Genomic DNA, 15196 nt, shown 5'->3' on the forward strand with positions numbered 1-15196 from the left:
AATGAGCTTTGGCCAAGGTAAGATGTGGCATTTCTGGATGGTGTTCACACATGACTTGGTCTTTGCATGATACAGCTTCAACTTGCAGTTGTTGGTATGATGGCGTTGGCATTAATGGCACACTGTGTTGACAGTGATTTCTTCGAGTATTTCTGAACTCATGCAGTGATATCCAGTACAGAATCATGCCTGTTTTTAATGCAGTGACACATGAGGGCCTGAAGATCATGAGCATACAGTAACGACCTTTAGCTTTGTCCCTCGTGCTCAGAGATATCTCCAGATTCTCTGGATCTTTTGATAATATTATGTACTGTGAGATATTCAAAGTCTTAGCAATTTTATGTTGAGGAACATTTTTGTGAAATTGTTCCACACTGTTTAGGTGTAGTTTTTTACAGATCTGTGAGCGTCTGTCCATCTTTACTTCTAAGACCCTCCATCTCTCTATAATACTTATTTTATACCCAGTCATGTTACTGAACTTTTGTCGATTAACTGATGTAGTTGCAAAATGTTCCTCCAGATATTTTTCATTAGCACATGTACTTTTCCAGCCTTTTGTTGCCCTGTCCCTACTTTTTTGTATTGCTGTCATCAAATTCAAAATGAGCTAATATATTCATGAAATGGTAAAATGTCTCAGTTTAAACATCTGATGTATTATTTATGTTCTATTGTAAATAAAATATTAATTTGTGAGATTTTCATTTAATTCTGCTTTTTATTTACATTTGAAACAGTGCCCCAACTTTTTTGGAATTGGGGCTGTAAAAAAATTAAAGAGTACTCTATCTGAGCTTTAAGTATAGCTGCAAGTGTGTGTGTTATTGTAGGAAGGCTTGCAACACAATCATGAAATGATAACCGTAACATTTTATAGACTCCCCTCATCTGTTTGAGAATAAAACGCTGGCAGGGTGACTCCAGTGTGAGTACAAGTCCTTCATTTTAATGTTAAGATTTAATATATAAATGCATATAGGAGTACAAAAATAAAACATTTGTATAATATTACTTTAACATATGACAGGGGTAATAAAATGAATAGATGTCTCCCCAGTTTTAACAGGTAAATGCAGCTACACATTCAATCATCAATGAGGAACAGAATGAAAACAGCATGGTTACATAAAAATAAAGATAAAAGACAGAATTTAATGATCAGACTTAGTGAGTTATAGTAAATTTAGTTGTTAAAACATGAATACATCTGTTATAAAGTGCATTGCTATCTGCATGACAGTTGTAGGTAGTCCCATTGATCTACATGTATCTTGACAAATACGGTACTTCTTTTTCTTTTGCCATAAAAGGTCACTTTTACATGACAACGATCTACTGAAAATGTACTTTTCATTTCAAAAAAAGACGACTATGCACACAAATCTGCAAAAACTGCTGAAAATGTTGCAATATACCTGTCGGACGCATAGTTTGGTGATGCAGTTTTGTAATGAAACAATATGGACGTGCTCTCATAGTCTTCCTTGTACAGAGAGGTAAGGTGTAAACACACAAAAGCTACTTACACAGTCTACACAGTGAGTAAAGTTGAAGAAAATGTCTACTTGGAGTGAGCAGCACAAATATAAGACATGGCTATTCACTGGAACTTTAATACATGAGCCAAAGATCTCTGTTTTCACAGGGTACTCTCTACTACCAGCTTACATGATGGCAAAATGCTGGCACTTTTTCAAAACTTCATTGTCAGGCACCTAAATCACGGTTTCTGGCAAAAAAAAAAAAAAGCCAAATTGCATCAAAAGTTGCCATTTTGATCTGAAATCATTGTCATATAAATGTGGCCAGACTACAACATAGTGATTTAACTACTGATGTGGTAACTGTTACCTACATTTCTGTACACCCTTCTTTGAAATGGACGTTCTTAATAATAAGATATTTCATTCAGAATCCATAATCAATCAGACGGTGTCATGATTTTCCCTCCAGAGTGACGCAGCTCTATTTTATGACATTTCTTCGACCAGTTTTCTATCCAGATGTTCAACTTTACCCCAACATAAAAAAAACCTTTTTGTGTAACAGAGTGGAGTAATCACAACCACAAAACAACTCAGGAAATGCTCTGCTCTTTTGGCATCCTAACTTCCATCACAAAACCATTGTAATTGCCATTTTTACAGGGATCTTTTATACATCTTATTATTCGGTCTGGGGGTTTCTGGCACTCATGAAATTCCATGCTGCCAATTAACGTGAGACGTTTAATACAACTTGGCAAACCTTAGCAATCCCTCTGTTTTAAATGAGAACCTATACATTGTTCTAAGTCATTTTGTACAATTTCAATCAGAGACAGTGAGGATAAGCAGATGCCATGTTTAGGATATGTTATTAAAATCTCCTGGCTCAGTGGTCCGCAGGAATCTGTAAAATTTGACTAGGTGACGTGTATGTCCTTTAGGATCCATCCATTTTTTTCCCTAAACGACAGAAGCTAAAGAGGCAAGGAAATCTCCAAAAATAGCTCTTTACTGTTGAAGTCCATTGACAAAAAAAAGAGTATATACATAACTATTAGAAAACACATATATAATTGCACTTCTCACTAATAGCATTGATAAGTGGTAGGGGTGACGCAGGAGACGCAGACAGAGCTGGTGGATGTGTTCGCGATGAGCAGTCGTGGGTTTATTCCATGCAAAGGGCCGGGTAAGTGCTGTACAACAAACCAGATGATCTCATATTACATGTAACATATGTGTGATGGCTCAGGAGGATGTCTGCAGGGGCTTTTAGTGGGCTTGTTTGGATTTCTTCATCCTGGAAGAGAAGAGAAAATTTGATGTGAGTTTTTGAGGACAAAAAAAGTGTGAGGACAAAATGACGATATCAGAGGCTTTGATTATTCACACAGGCAATCCCTGAGATCTTCCTGAGTTTATTGTTTACATACATTATATAACATTCTGGTTTCAATTTAATATAAGCCCACCTGAATGATTTTTTGCTTTACATCTGTATAAAATGTCGGCACTGTGTTCCTGTGAGTGCAGGAGCATTACTTACACTCCTTAGTCAGTTATCTGAAGCCTTTGATATCAGCACTGCTGTTCGGATAAAGCATATGATATCCCAATCTTGTTTAGAAGTTGAGGGAAAAATGGACTTTACAGTGTCACTCAATGATGGTTGGGATTGGGACAACAGACTAGCTGTTGTTGCTAACAGCTAATTAGCCTGGTTAGCCATGGGACAGTGAAAATTGGTGTTACTGCAGTATTTTACCTTGTTTATTGCACAGCTTGTATAATCATGTCCATCTCCTGCCTTTATGGAAAAGAAACCTAGAATAATCCAGTATTTTTGCTTTTAGTCTTGCTGGCAGTAGATAGACACTATGATCCACGTTACCAGAGGGAGTACCACCTGTGTTTTGGTGTGAGCAATGAGGCATGTGCTGCATCATGCAGTGTAGCATCTGCTGCCACCTGTTATACCTGTGTATTTTAAAACTGTTGTCACAGCATTTATGGTGATATATTGCGAGTTATTTTTTATTGTTTTGCACCGGTCTAAATAATATGTTGACAATTTCTGGCTTTATGTAAGTTCTACCTGTAACTGCAGTGTCTTGCTGTTACTGCTCACATCAGCTCACTGACATTTTACAAGCAGCAATCCATATGAAGTCAGGGTGAAAAATCCACCTGCTTGCATTCACACAATCAACACACCCTGAATGTTTTAGGGCATTTTCAGAAATTTTGAGCAAATGTGAAAGCACCATAAATATATTGTTGAATTTTGTTGCAGTGTCTGCCAACTTGGATTTCCGCAGCACCTTCCCTTGTGAGAACACCCCACTCCTCTTGTGCAACATGGTAAACTGAATGAATGAATAAGCAATAGAGGAGATTTAAGGGTCAGCCTGATTGGAAATTTTCAGGAGTGCATGTGTTAAATGTGTTTCTTTTGCATGTATTGAGGAAACAAAAACAGTAAGTATATCATGTTTATGTGGGAAAACACTGAGCTGTGAAAATGTAACCAACAGACACGGTTCTGGAAATAATGACTGTTTTTTGCTATGAACTAATGCCAGGAATACAAATAGTAGGTGCCAAATTTTGGATTTTATAGAGATCTTGGACTCCCAAACAAAAGCAGCTGCTTCAAGATTATTGGACCAAAAGTTTGTTGACCTGTAATCAGGCTTTTAACATTTTGGCAGATTGAAGTTATATTTAACTTGCTTTCAAGTTTTGCTGACTACTCGGCCTTAATTTAGCCTGTTAGAGACTTGGCTTTGTCTGACGGTTCTTCATTAGAATGAAAGCTCTTTGTAAACTTTGCTGGAAGAAATTACTTTCAGAAACTGTAGATCTAAAGATTTAATTTTGCAGAAGGTTAATTTGAAGCGGTTATTGAACATTTGACATGCACAGCTGTATGAACTACAAGTATGTGCAAGTACAGACAAAATTAAACTGGTAGAAAGTTGAATGAGGATTTGTTTACCAGGCAGAAGTGCTGGGACCCTTCACTCACTTTCTGGATAAGTTTGTCCCCACTTTTATTCTCACTGTATGTGTAGTTGGAACCTCTTTAGGGCAGATGTACTGTGAGTGAACAAAGTCTACCCTCTCCATGGGCTGTTTTGTTATGCAGAGGGCCGCTGACACCTCGACACGTCATGAGCTCCACGCTCACCCAGACAGAGAGAGACAATCTGACTGCAGGGGGTTCAGTGAGAGAGGTTTAAGTTTGTGTATCAGGAGAAAAGAGGAGATATCAGTGTCCTCAGGAAGTTGCTTTTTGCATCTCTAAACTCCTCTTCAGACTCCACCACAGCATGCTTGTTTCATCTGACCTCTATAGGGGGGCTTCATCCTCTTGAAATATTATCTTTACAGCATTCAGGGTGGACACTTGATCACTTCTATAAACTTTATTGAGACATTTTCAGAGTGTCTTCAGGGCAGGAAGGAGACAACTGATATTGGTACTGACTTTAAGTGAGTATATTTTGGTACAATTGGGATTCATCTCCTTGACCTTTGTATCTCTGCATTGGTGTATTCAACATTTGTTTTATCAACTGTGTCACAGAACAGCCCTACCTTTAGCAATCTCCATTTCATTAACATAACTGTAGATGTCTGCTGCAAAGCAAAATTCAGATCAGTCTTATTACAGTCTAATAAAGTCTTATGGAGATTAAAATGAGCATTAAAAAGTTTAGACATTGGTATCAATATCGACCACAGCTCTCTGATGCCCCCTCTTGTGAGACACAGCCTCTGTTAGGTGGGAAGTACACGCTAAAGCTTTTAGCGTTAAGGTTAAGGTAGGGGTAGGATACCAAAAATAAAAAGTCAAAAATCTGACCTGCAAAACCTAGTATCTAAAACCTTGTCTTCCATGAAAACACTTGGACACAGCTAAAGCTAACTACTCTACAATTTCTGTGTGAGCTATGTAAGCTAAGTAGGTAACGTAGCCAAATCTCATAGACCCATACTTTATTCACATAAAGTGTCTTTGTAGCAAATATAGCTAAAGCTGACCACATTACTTCAGCTTATGCTATGTTTGCTTAAGCGAAAAAAGCTATGCTAGCTACCTAGCTATGCTACCTACATAGCTATGTTGGCACTAGCTACACTGGCTAAAGCTAACATTGCTAGAGTTAAAGCTAACATAGCTACATTGCCTTACATAGTCATGTTCATAGATATAAGTAAAGTTAACTATGTAGCAAGTGAACTTAGGTTAGCTTAAGGTTAAGCTAATAAAGGTAAAGCTAGCCACTGTTTTTGTAAGTATTCTTAAACTGGTCTATTCGGAACTGAATTCCTGATTAGACCTTTTTTCTGTTTTATTCATAAAATGTTGCTTAGTCTTGTTATTTCATGAATCTAACTGCCAGACTTTGTTCATGAATAAAGTTGATTTGAAAATAACGTCACTTGCGTTCTGACAGATGCAACATCTAACAGAAGTGGTTGGCATCTGAGAGCTTTAGTCTGCAGCCAGAGCCCTCTGACAAAAACAGTCTTAGTATGGATTAAAATAGGACTTCAGGGACTTTTACTGCCATTCTTTAGTGGACACTCAAGGAACAGCAGAGTTTTTTCACTTCTGCAGTGGCATCAAATTTCATCACCCACGGTTCCGACTTGATTTAAACCACAGTCAAAGTTACACAACTGCTACTTTAGTTACGACACAACATGATTTTATTAATCTTGAAAGAAATTCAAGAGCCACTGCTTGGTTTTGACCCAGGATCTCCTTTTATAGTTGTTTAAACCAACCATGCCACCATGTCTTTCACATTTTGTGATAGTTTTGTAGTCAGCCAGACTTTCATTTTAGTGTTAGATAAAGTTACAGTGATGTACAGCTGACACGTTTTAGTATGGCACATCTTTTATCTATTTCCTTCTGGTGATTGTTTTTTTTTTATTCAGGCAGGGGGACTTTAGCTCTATAATAACACAGAACTGGCTAAAACTACAGATGAATTGAAAACGGCCCCACGGCCCACTTTTGGGCCCCAACCCATCAGCTGAGAACCACTGCTCTAAGTTACCAGTGAGAAAGAAATTCTTATCAAGTTACTGCAAATTTTCAGTATTTATTCAGGTGTGGTGTAGGTGTTGCAATTATAGTGATGACAAGGGATGAACTTTTAACCACACTCAAGAAAGACTAGATTAGATCTGGTATGAATTTTTTTTGTTATGTCGCACATAAAACCCACAGTTTGTGGGTGAAACTGGAATCAGTCTGTCCTCCCACTCGGTCGTGTCCCAGCACGTCAGAAAATTTAGTTCCATTACAAACTGGGCAGTTAAGAGCTGTCACCTTGACAATGGACCACTGACAGATGTCATAATGCTCATTTGTTTTTTTACATTCTTCCCTCTACATGACTAAAGAGTGGAAGTGTTAAACAGTGCACCCAACCACTTATCCGTTTCAGGTTGAAAGCAGGCCATGAATAACAAAAGTTTGTTTTAACGTACTTGTTGATGGCGTTCTTCAGATATTGCTGCAGCCACCGGATCTCGGGGTTCACACACACCTCTTTGTTTGTCTTCAGTTTGGCACTGTGCAGGAAAAAGAGATTAGTAAGTACCAAATATCCTTTAAAAAAATTACATTTTAAGATTCTCAGCAATCACATTAAGATGGTGCAAGGCACAGACAACAAATTAAACCTTCAGAGAGGGTTAAGGTAAGAAAAATAATAGAACACATTACAACAAGAAAAAACATAATATTAATAGATGAAGGAGCAGGAATTTCCCACTGAGGTGTGAAATAAGAGATCAGTCGCTCGAGAAAAAAGGATGGATTATGTAAATTTATCAGTTTTGTTATTTAAAAGACTGAATTAACACTGACATGTAGGTTTGACTCTTAAGCAGGAAATTTTAATAGTAGCCACCTTTCACTTTTACAACACTTTGGTCAATCAGGAAAATCAGGGAGACAGGGACATGAGCGAAAGGGACCACAGGCCAGACATGAACCTTGGAACCATCTTGGAAGCCTAGCTTCCATACACTGAGTACAATCTAACCACAAGGCAATCAGCAGCCCAAATTTATTAGTTTTAAAATGAGCTAATACGTTTTACTTTAATGGGCAAAAGTATCAAATGCACCAAAAAAAAGAGCTTTGATCGTACTTTTAACCAACAGCTGCCATGAGCCAGAGTAAGAGGAGGAGGAAGCATCATTGGTCTGTTTAAATTCACATGTCTTATCAGATGGATTATGGGAAATGTTTGAGATTAAATACTTGAAAATATCTGAGAACCTTTTGCATGTGGCATATCAGTCCAAATGCCTGTAACCGTTCCAACCTGGATGGTCAAAAAGGGACATGTTGCTGACTGGGTGCTTGTGCTAAATGAATATTCCTCTCTACAAAAATCCACATTAATCTGTGTAGTGCACATTTTGTACATGGAAAGTTTAGAAAGCTTGTAGTGTTAATATTATATGCCTGTAAATTATTTTATGAAATGTATGTTTATAACCAAAGCACTGAATGGGTTAATGCTAACACTAGCAAACACTGTAAAGGTTTGGTATTCACACACAACTGCTCTGAGTTTACAATAAGTGACGTTTTTAAGTTCACTGCTAGCTACTGATTGAAGTTCACATGTTTTTGCAAAGTTGTGAAATGATTGGCTCAAAAGTTGAGTGAGTTTCTAAAAATGTATGTTTTTTTTTTTGTTCCAAATGTCTCCACCAATGGGTTTGTGTTTTTTCTTTCAATCAGGAGTCAGAAGTTTTGGGACAACTTTGGCACACACTTTTGTCATGCTAAAATTTTAATGCAACATTTGCCAAACTGTCTCATTATCAGTGGAGACCATTTCTGCTATCATTCTTATACTGAATCCTTGATCATTTCCATTGATTTGTTCAATTTGTTTAATGTTTTCAGAAGTTTTTTTTTTATCGGCATAGGTGCCTGGGACGTTCATCGTCTCGGACATCCTCTCTGCCTTCACTAAGGCTTTAGTGCCATTCAAAGACACGACATGCAGTGTTCCCCATACACCTCCATTTATACGCAAAGATTAAGCTGCTGTTTTGTTCAATTACACCAAAAATTTCAAGCTGTGTTGCTTTACTTTTAAGCGAATCATTTTCAGACACCTTGGCAAAAACACGTGCACTTCAGTCAGTATCTCACTAAAGATGTCACTTATTGGAAACTTACAGTCGTGCATGAATACCCAACCTCTGATAAATGACACTCGGTGTAACTGTGAACCACATGGTTTTATTCTCATAAGGACTGTCTCATTATTTAATAGCCATACCTCCTGTTTTGACATTTTAAAGAAAGAGGCGTTTATGTGTACAGCTACATAGACAGCAAGGCCATTCTATGCTTCAAGATCAGTCTGGTCTTTACAAGTTTCTCTGTCAGAACCCTCAAGGTGACTCACTTTGTTGGACAGAGTCACTGACATTTGTAAGAAAAGACTGATTCAATGCTGTTGCTTTTGTTTACTTTTATGGCTCTGAAATACAACTGAGGCATAATTCACGTGAGGTTGTTTTTAACATGCTAAATGCACTCATTTTGACTTGATAATTAATATTTAAAATGCATAGTCTAATGTCAGCACTGGCACTTCCACTGTCCACTGTAGTGAGTACTGTAGTAAATATTTTATTTTGGGGGACAGCTGGAGACACTGACTAAACTGCACAAATATATTAGCACCATTTTGGTGGCTTTGCTAATGTGTTTGGGAAGTTTAGACAATGTGCATTCATTTGACACCAATTCTTGGTATTAAGGAACTAAATATTGGGTACCATGCTCAGCCCAGCGGTTAAGTTGCATGCCATATAGGGAAGCTAGTCGTCCAAGCAGGGGGCCCTGATTCATGTCCAACCTGGCCCATGTCATTGCTCACTCTGTGCCTCATTTCCTACACTATCCACTGCCCTGTCCTCTCCAAATAAAGCCAAAAAAGTCTGGAAAAAACCCCAAAACAAAACGTACAAACAGTAACTTAACCCATAGGTATGCCTAGACTTTTATTTTTGTTGCTATAGTATCAAATGAGTGTCGACATGGTTTGATTTCTACTGTATTGAAGTTTGAAATTCTGGTATCATGGCAATTGTTCATCTCACATATCACACTGCTTTAATTCCAGTGTTTTGCCTTTAATTTAACTTCCAACTTAATATAAATTTTTAAAAAGACAAAATTGGAGTTGAATCCTGGAATATGAGATTGCAGGTTAAATGCAACACAACCGTGTGGGTATTTACAGAGCGGGTCTAGAGTGGATCATATGTCTCAGTGTGGGGTATCAGGCCTGGTTTGGCCCTTGTGCTTCCTCTAATCACCACTAAACCACTTCTTCTTTCCCACTGATTTGTTTATGTATTTTAAACCTGCCAGATCTTGTTGTTTACTCAACATTAAACTGTTTCCTAACCTTTCCAATCTACTGCTACCAACTAACTTTTGAAATAAATCTGAGGTGCAATGATAAAAGATATCAGTATGAGCAGTAAGCCCTACATGAAAAGCAGACTAGAACCATTTAGTTTGAAAACCAACTACATCTGCATTCATCGGGCTAAATTCAAAGCTTTATCCCATTTCTATTTCTCTTTTCCATTCAGTTTTCTCCATCTGAGCCCTTCCTGTAGATGTGTCAGTCCGTCTGTGGTAGAAACGTCTTCTTTACAAGCCTCACGTCTGTGTAAAATGAGTGACAGAGGGGCGTGTGTCTGTGAACATGCGTGCACAGCTCTTTTCTCTGACCTGTCCCCTCTCTGAGATTGATGGTGAGAAATGTCCTACCAGGAGGAAACCTCTTTAAGTAAACAAGGGCTGAGAGGAAAACACGCAGTTCTATGTGTCTGTGTGCGCCGACAGCTTTAATGACGAGACTCACATGACTTGGAAGGGGCAGTTTGGCGTGTGGATGAACCGGAGCTCTCGGATGTAGGATCTTGGGAGGCTGTTGACCGTGGAGCGACAGTAGCATCTCTCCACCAGACTGATAGGCTTTGCTATGAGAGAAGAGATTAGATTATCTACACATTTATCCACAGTAGATGTGTTAGTCCGACTTATATGTGTTTTAAAAGTTCCATTTTAGACAGGCTAGCATTATAGATAAACCTTTTAAACATCATGTAAAGCAGTGATCATCAGTTTCAGCTTTTACTGCAAAAAAAAGGTTTTAAGAATTAAAGCAAAGATAGATTAAAAGAAAGATGATAATCTGAGACAGTGCTTGATGTATTCTGTCTGCAGACAAACAGATTTCAACACTGATACTTTTTAGACACCACAACACTAAAAACTACACTATTTCAGTTATTCAAATGACCAAGAGTGTAAAAGTGCATAAACACTGAAATCAAGACATCTTTTTTATTAAACAGGGGTTTATGAGAGGAATAAATCAAGCAAAACTCACTGGCAAACTTTTGCATTTTGCATTGTGCCTAGTATAATTTAGAGTAGAGTATGCAAGAGTTTGCCTGCAATTTTTCACTGCTAAAAACAAGAAATGACCTTATTTAGGGTGCCAAGGTCTTCTACTTCTGTAGTTGTGGTATAAAGTCAGGCATTCAATATCAAAGACCAGAATAGGTCACAATGTGTGAGCTACTTTTAACACTTCTTTTGCCATGTAAAATAAAGATGCTTTAATTACATACAAAACCTACAGTGTGCCTTGGGTTGCTTTCTTAAAGGATGATTGGAGACTTTGCTTTTTTTAAACATACATTTTTGCATTACTCTTCCTTTTTTACCCAAGCAACCAGCCCGTCACCAGATGGACTAAGCACGGCAAACCCAAAGTACTTCAGGTAGTCAATATTTTTTATTGTACTAGCATTATGCCAATCTTTAAAGCTCTGGTACTTTGCCAGTCCAAAATTAAGCATGAAGAAATTTAAGAAGTGAGGAAAAAATGCAGCTAGTACACAAATTACATCTTGTTTGCTTAGGAATCATAGTATAGGCATATAGTGGTATATGGCTTTAGATGTTAAATATCTGTAACGGCAGATTTAAACATTTCTGCTGATTTACTACTGATATATCTACTGATATATTAGCTGTGACTTTTGGCCATATGTCTAAATAAGTTTAGAGTTTTAGACTGGAGCATCAGACCAACGTCAGCTGAAGTCTTTTTCTTTGTTCATCTTCATTCTTTCAACTGTAAAGTGTTTTAGGGACTGAAGTTTAGGTCTGGGCTACATTTATACATCCATATCAGCCAAATTCAGGATATATGAATTTTTATATTTATTGTTACTATGGGGAGTCATTCTTTAATCCACCTGTTATCTTAAAATAGGGTTGTCAATTATTTAACAGATTTTTATACTCCAACAAAACAGAAACCTGTTTAAGCATATTAACAACAATAGTGAAACACAAGTATGCTGACAAGGTGTCTGTTTTGAAGCAGATTTGTAATTTAGACCAATGGCTCTCAACTGGTCTAGCCTGAGGACCCACCACCAGCTAAATGAGCATTCACGACACAAGTTGCAGACATTTTTTCACAAATCAAATATATCTAACGTGGAATATTTAATTTCTCTAAATCTTATTTGGAACAAACCGAGACTCAACAAAAAGATATAGAAATCATAAACTGACATGCATACATTAATTGTATTTAATCCATGTCCCGTGTTCAGGAGTAAATTTTGGTTGTTTTCTAGAGATTTGAAGAATTTGAAATATTAAAATAATATCAGTTCTGCTTTCCTCCGAGAAAACAACCAGAATGTAACTGTTATCATAGAAAACACTAAAACAAAATGTTTAAAGGTATTTTGACTTATGCTACAGTTCTTTCGAGGCACACCTCCACAACCCACTGGAAAAAAGCTCCATGGCCCACTTTTGGGTCCTGACCCACCAGTTGAGAACCACTGATTTAGACAGCATGTGAGCATTTACTTCCATTATTAAAGGACTAATAAAATTAATGTAGAAAGATAATTAATTAATTAATTAATTAATTAATCTTTTAAGCTGCTGCCTTTTTAAATATTATTTTCATTGAAATAATGGAAAGGGTCTCCTTTAAAAACATGTTGCATCAAATAATACAGAAGCATTAGAAATTTTGACAACCTCAGCCTGTACCCATTTATGTTCTGCAGGGTTACAGGGGCCAACGAGGACATAAAATTACATTTCTTGACTTTTTATGGACAGGGTTAGTAGTTTATGATCCTACAGAGTATAGTAGTGGTATAGAGCCTATTTATTTTAAAGCTTCTGAACCCACAATCACAGGGCTCCTTTAGTCCCACAGCTCTGGACTATGTGGTCCTTACAAAGTCTTGATGGATGTGAAATACTTTCCGTTACGACCTCAGCTTAAAAGGTTTCCAACACCCAGATTTTCACGCTTGATTATTGTAAAAACAAAAAAACAAAAAAACAAACAAAAAAAAAACAGCACGAGCCTTTTTTTTTCTTGAATCCTGTAAGACAAAATTCGGGGTTTAAGCGATCAACTTTAATCAAAAAAATGAATCAGCGTCACGTGCGTTTATGATTAAATTAAAAGAATAAAGTGTGATCTGTATTTCTTGACAGTATGCTAGCTTATTGTCACCAAAATAAAGAAACAGATGGTGAGAAGTACCGCCATGGATTAAACTCTATGCTAATTATTTTAACACATGATATTAACATGAGAAAGAGAACAACACCTTCATGTTGGGTGCCTGAAGTCGCCGCGTAGACTAGCTGTGGTTTTGTCTTAAAGCTTCATGTGAGGATGATTAAATGAAAACAAAGAGCAGAACAAATACACACGGAGAGGAGAGACGACTCTTATCGCAGGGAGCCATATGTGCTGCCTGCTGCTTTACGCACGGAGGAAAATCTTTTTCCACACTCACGATGGAGCTCATACATAAAGATAAACGAGCGTTTGTTTAAAGAAAATACTAAATGAATAAAGCCTAAGACTTAGATGATCTTTTGTAGCCTTTTCAACTAGATTTTTTTTTGCATTTGAATGAATTTGCATATTGATTTTTTAACTAACATTGAGATTTTACAAACTCATTCATGACAGTTTGGTTATCAAACACTTGAAACAGTTATCTTTAGAGTTTGCAAACACTGTGTTTATGTAGCACTTCAAGTTGTGAAAAAGGAAACAAAACTGGAAAATCCTACCTTCACCATTTTACGCGTAACCAGACAAATCCAATTCTCCAATAATTTAGATGTTTTTTCTGTTATCCTTAAAAAGTATTAAGATTAATCTCATTCTAATATCATAAAGCGACTCTCTATTACACTTTTTTTAAATTAATGCAGGAAAAAACAACGAAACTAAACCAGCCAAAATGCGCCAAACACATTGAATATCTATCTGTACCTTGTGATGGAGGCGCGTGAATGAGCAGCACCGTGAGCGCAGCCACGACCGTCAGCAGCTTCACATCCATCCTGAGGTTTGACTGTCCGAGGTTTGATGCTGCTCAGAGTAAAGTCCACAGGAGCTGTGACACACCAGACAGGGCTGGAGTGTTAAATTACGCACTGACGTCAAACCAGCAAGAACAACGCACGAGACTTCCGGTAAGGGCTCGCAGTAAAACCGATAACGAGCGAGTAGCGTTGTTTGTCAAGCTTATCTTGTGATGACATCTCTAAAACTTTGAACAAATAGGTAAAATACAATGGAGACTACGCTCGAAACGAAGAAAAGACCATTTTAGGCATCTTCAATGAATTTTCACCACTGTCGGTTTTCTTGCTCTTATTTTCCGTGTATTTCCTGTTTTATTGGGATTATCTCAGGTGAATTGATTCGAATCACCTAATCACGAACTGAGACCAACAGAGATGACCACACACACCTTCTTAAAATGTTTATTAAAAAAACACTTCGAGTGGTTTATCAGTCGTTTTGAGTCTTATGAAATATTACAAAAGGGGCAAAAGATCACAAGAATCTAATCAGGTAGTTATTTATTTTTAAAATCTTCCTCCATTTCTTTATTTCCTTTATTTCTTCTGCTTCTTTCTTCTTATCATCGTTTCTTTTTATCACAGCGTTTTAAGTTAATTCTTTGTCATAAGCAGTGGTGTAATGCAGGGGAATTACAGAGTATCTTTTAGTCTCCGTAGAGCAGTGGTGTTCATGCTTTATTTGCCCTAAGCACACCTCATATCAAGCCAAAATCTGAAGGCTCACCTTGTTCATATTTATAGAAAATAGCCTCCTTAACTTATGTTACCATAGCTCACGTTATTGTATACTTGCTGTAATAACATATGGTTGTAAAAATTCCCAGAGCACACCTAAACTGCCCTCAAGACACACCACTGTGCCATAAAAAGAAACAGGGAAGATTGTATATCACAGATTTCTGCCTGTTTTAAGTTTAGAGTCTTTTTTCACAAAAACACTCCTGATAAATGTCAATAAAAACCAGAGCAAAACAGGACATGACGTAAAAAGTACGTTGCAGATAAAGTTTGATGCAATGACTATTTTTGCCTTTAAATCTGTGATACAAGCTTTTCACAGTATCAAGAAATGAGAGGAAAAGAACAGAAATGAGGATTAAGCAGTTTTTCGGCGTGCATGGAGACTGATGGTTACGATGTTCACAGGATGTAAAGGTTATACCCTTACCCACCCACTCGCTCACCG

At 37.3% G+C, this 15196-nt stretch overlaps 1 protein-coding gene across 1 annotated transcript; it reads right to left on the reverse strand.

The window, feature by feature from the left end:
- Positions 1–930: 930 nt before the first annotated feature.
- On the reverse strand, positions 931–14050 carry cxcl12a (chemokine (C-X-C motif) ligand 12a (stromal cell-derived factor 1)). Its single transcript, XM_041790261.1, has 4 exons — positions 13913–14050; positions 10430–10547; positions 7005–7088; positions 931–2793 (listed from the first exon to the last, which is right to left on the reverse strand). Exons 1-4 carry the CDS (start codon positions 13980–13982, stop codon positions 2766–2768), a joined length of 300 nt encoding a protein of 99 aa, XP_041646195.1. The 5' UTR covers positions 13983–14050; the 3' UTR covers positions 931–2765.
- Positions 14051–15196: the final 1146 nt, after the last annotated feature.

Source organism: Cheilinus undulatus, linkage group 6 (genome assembly GCF_018320785.1).
Source record: "Cheilinus undulatus linkage group 6, ASM1832078v1, whole genome shotgun sequence".
Lineage (NCBI taxonomy): Eukaryota > Metazoa > Chordata > Actinopteri > Labriformes > Labridae > Cheilinus > Cheilinus undulatus.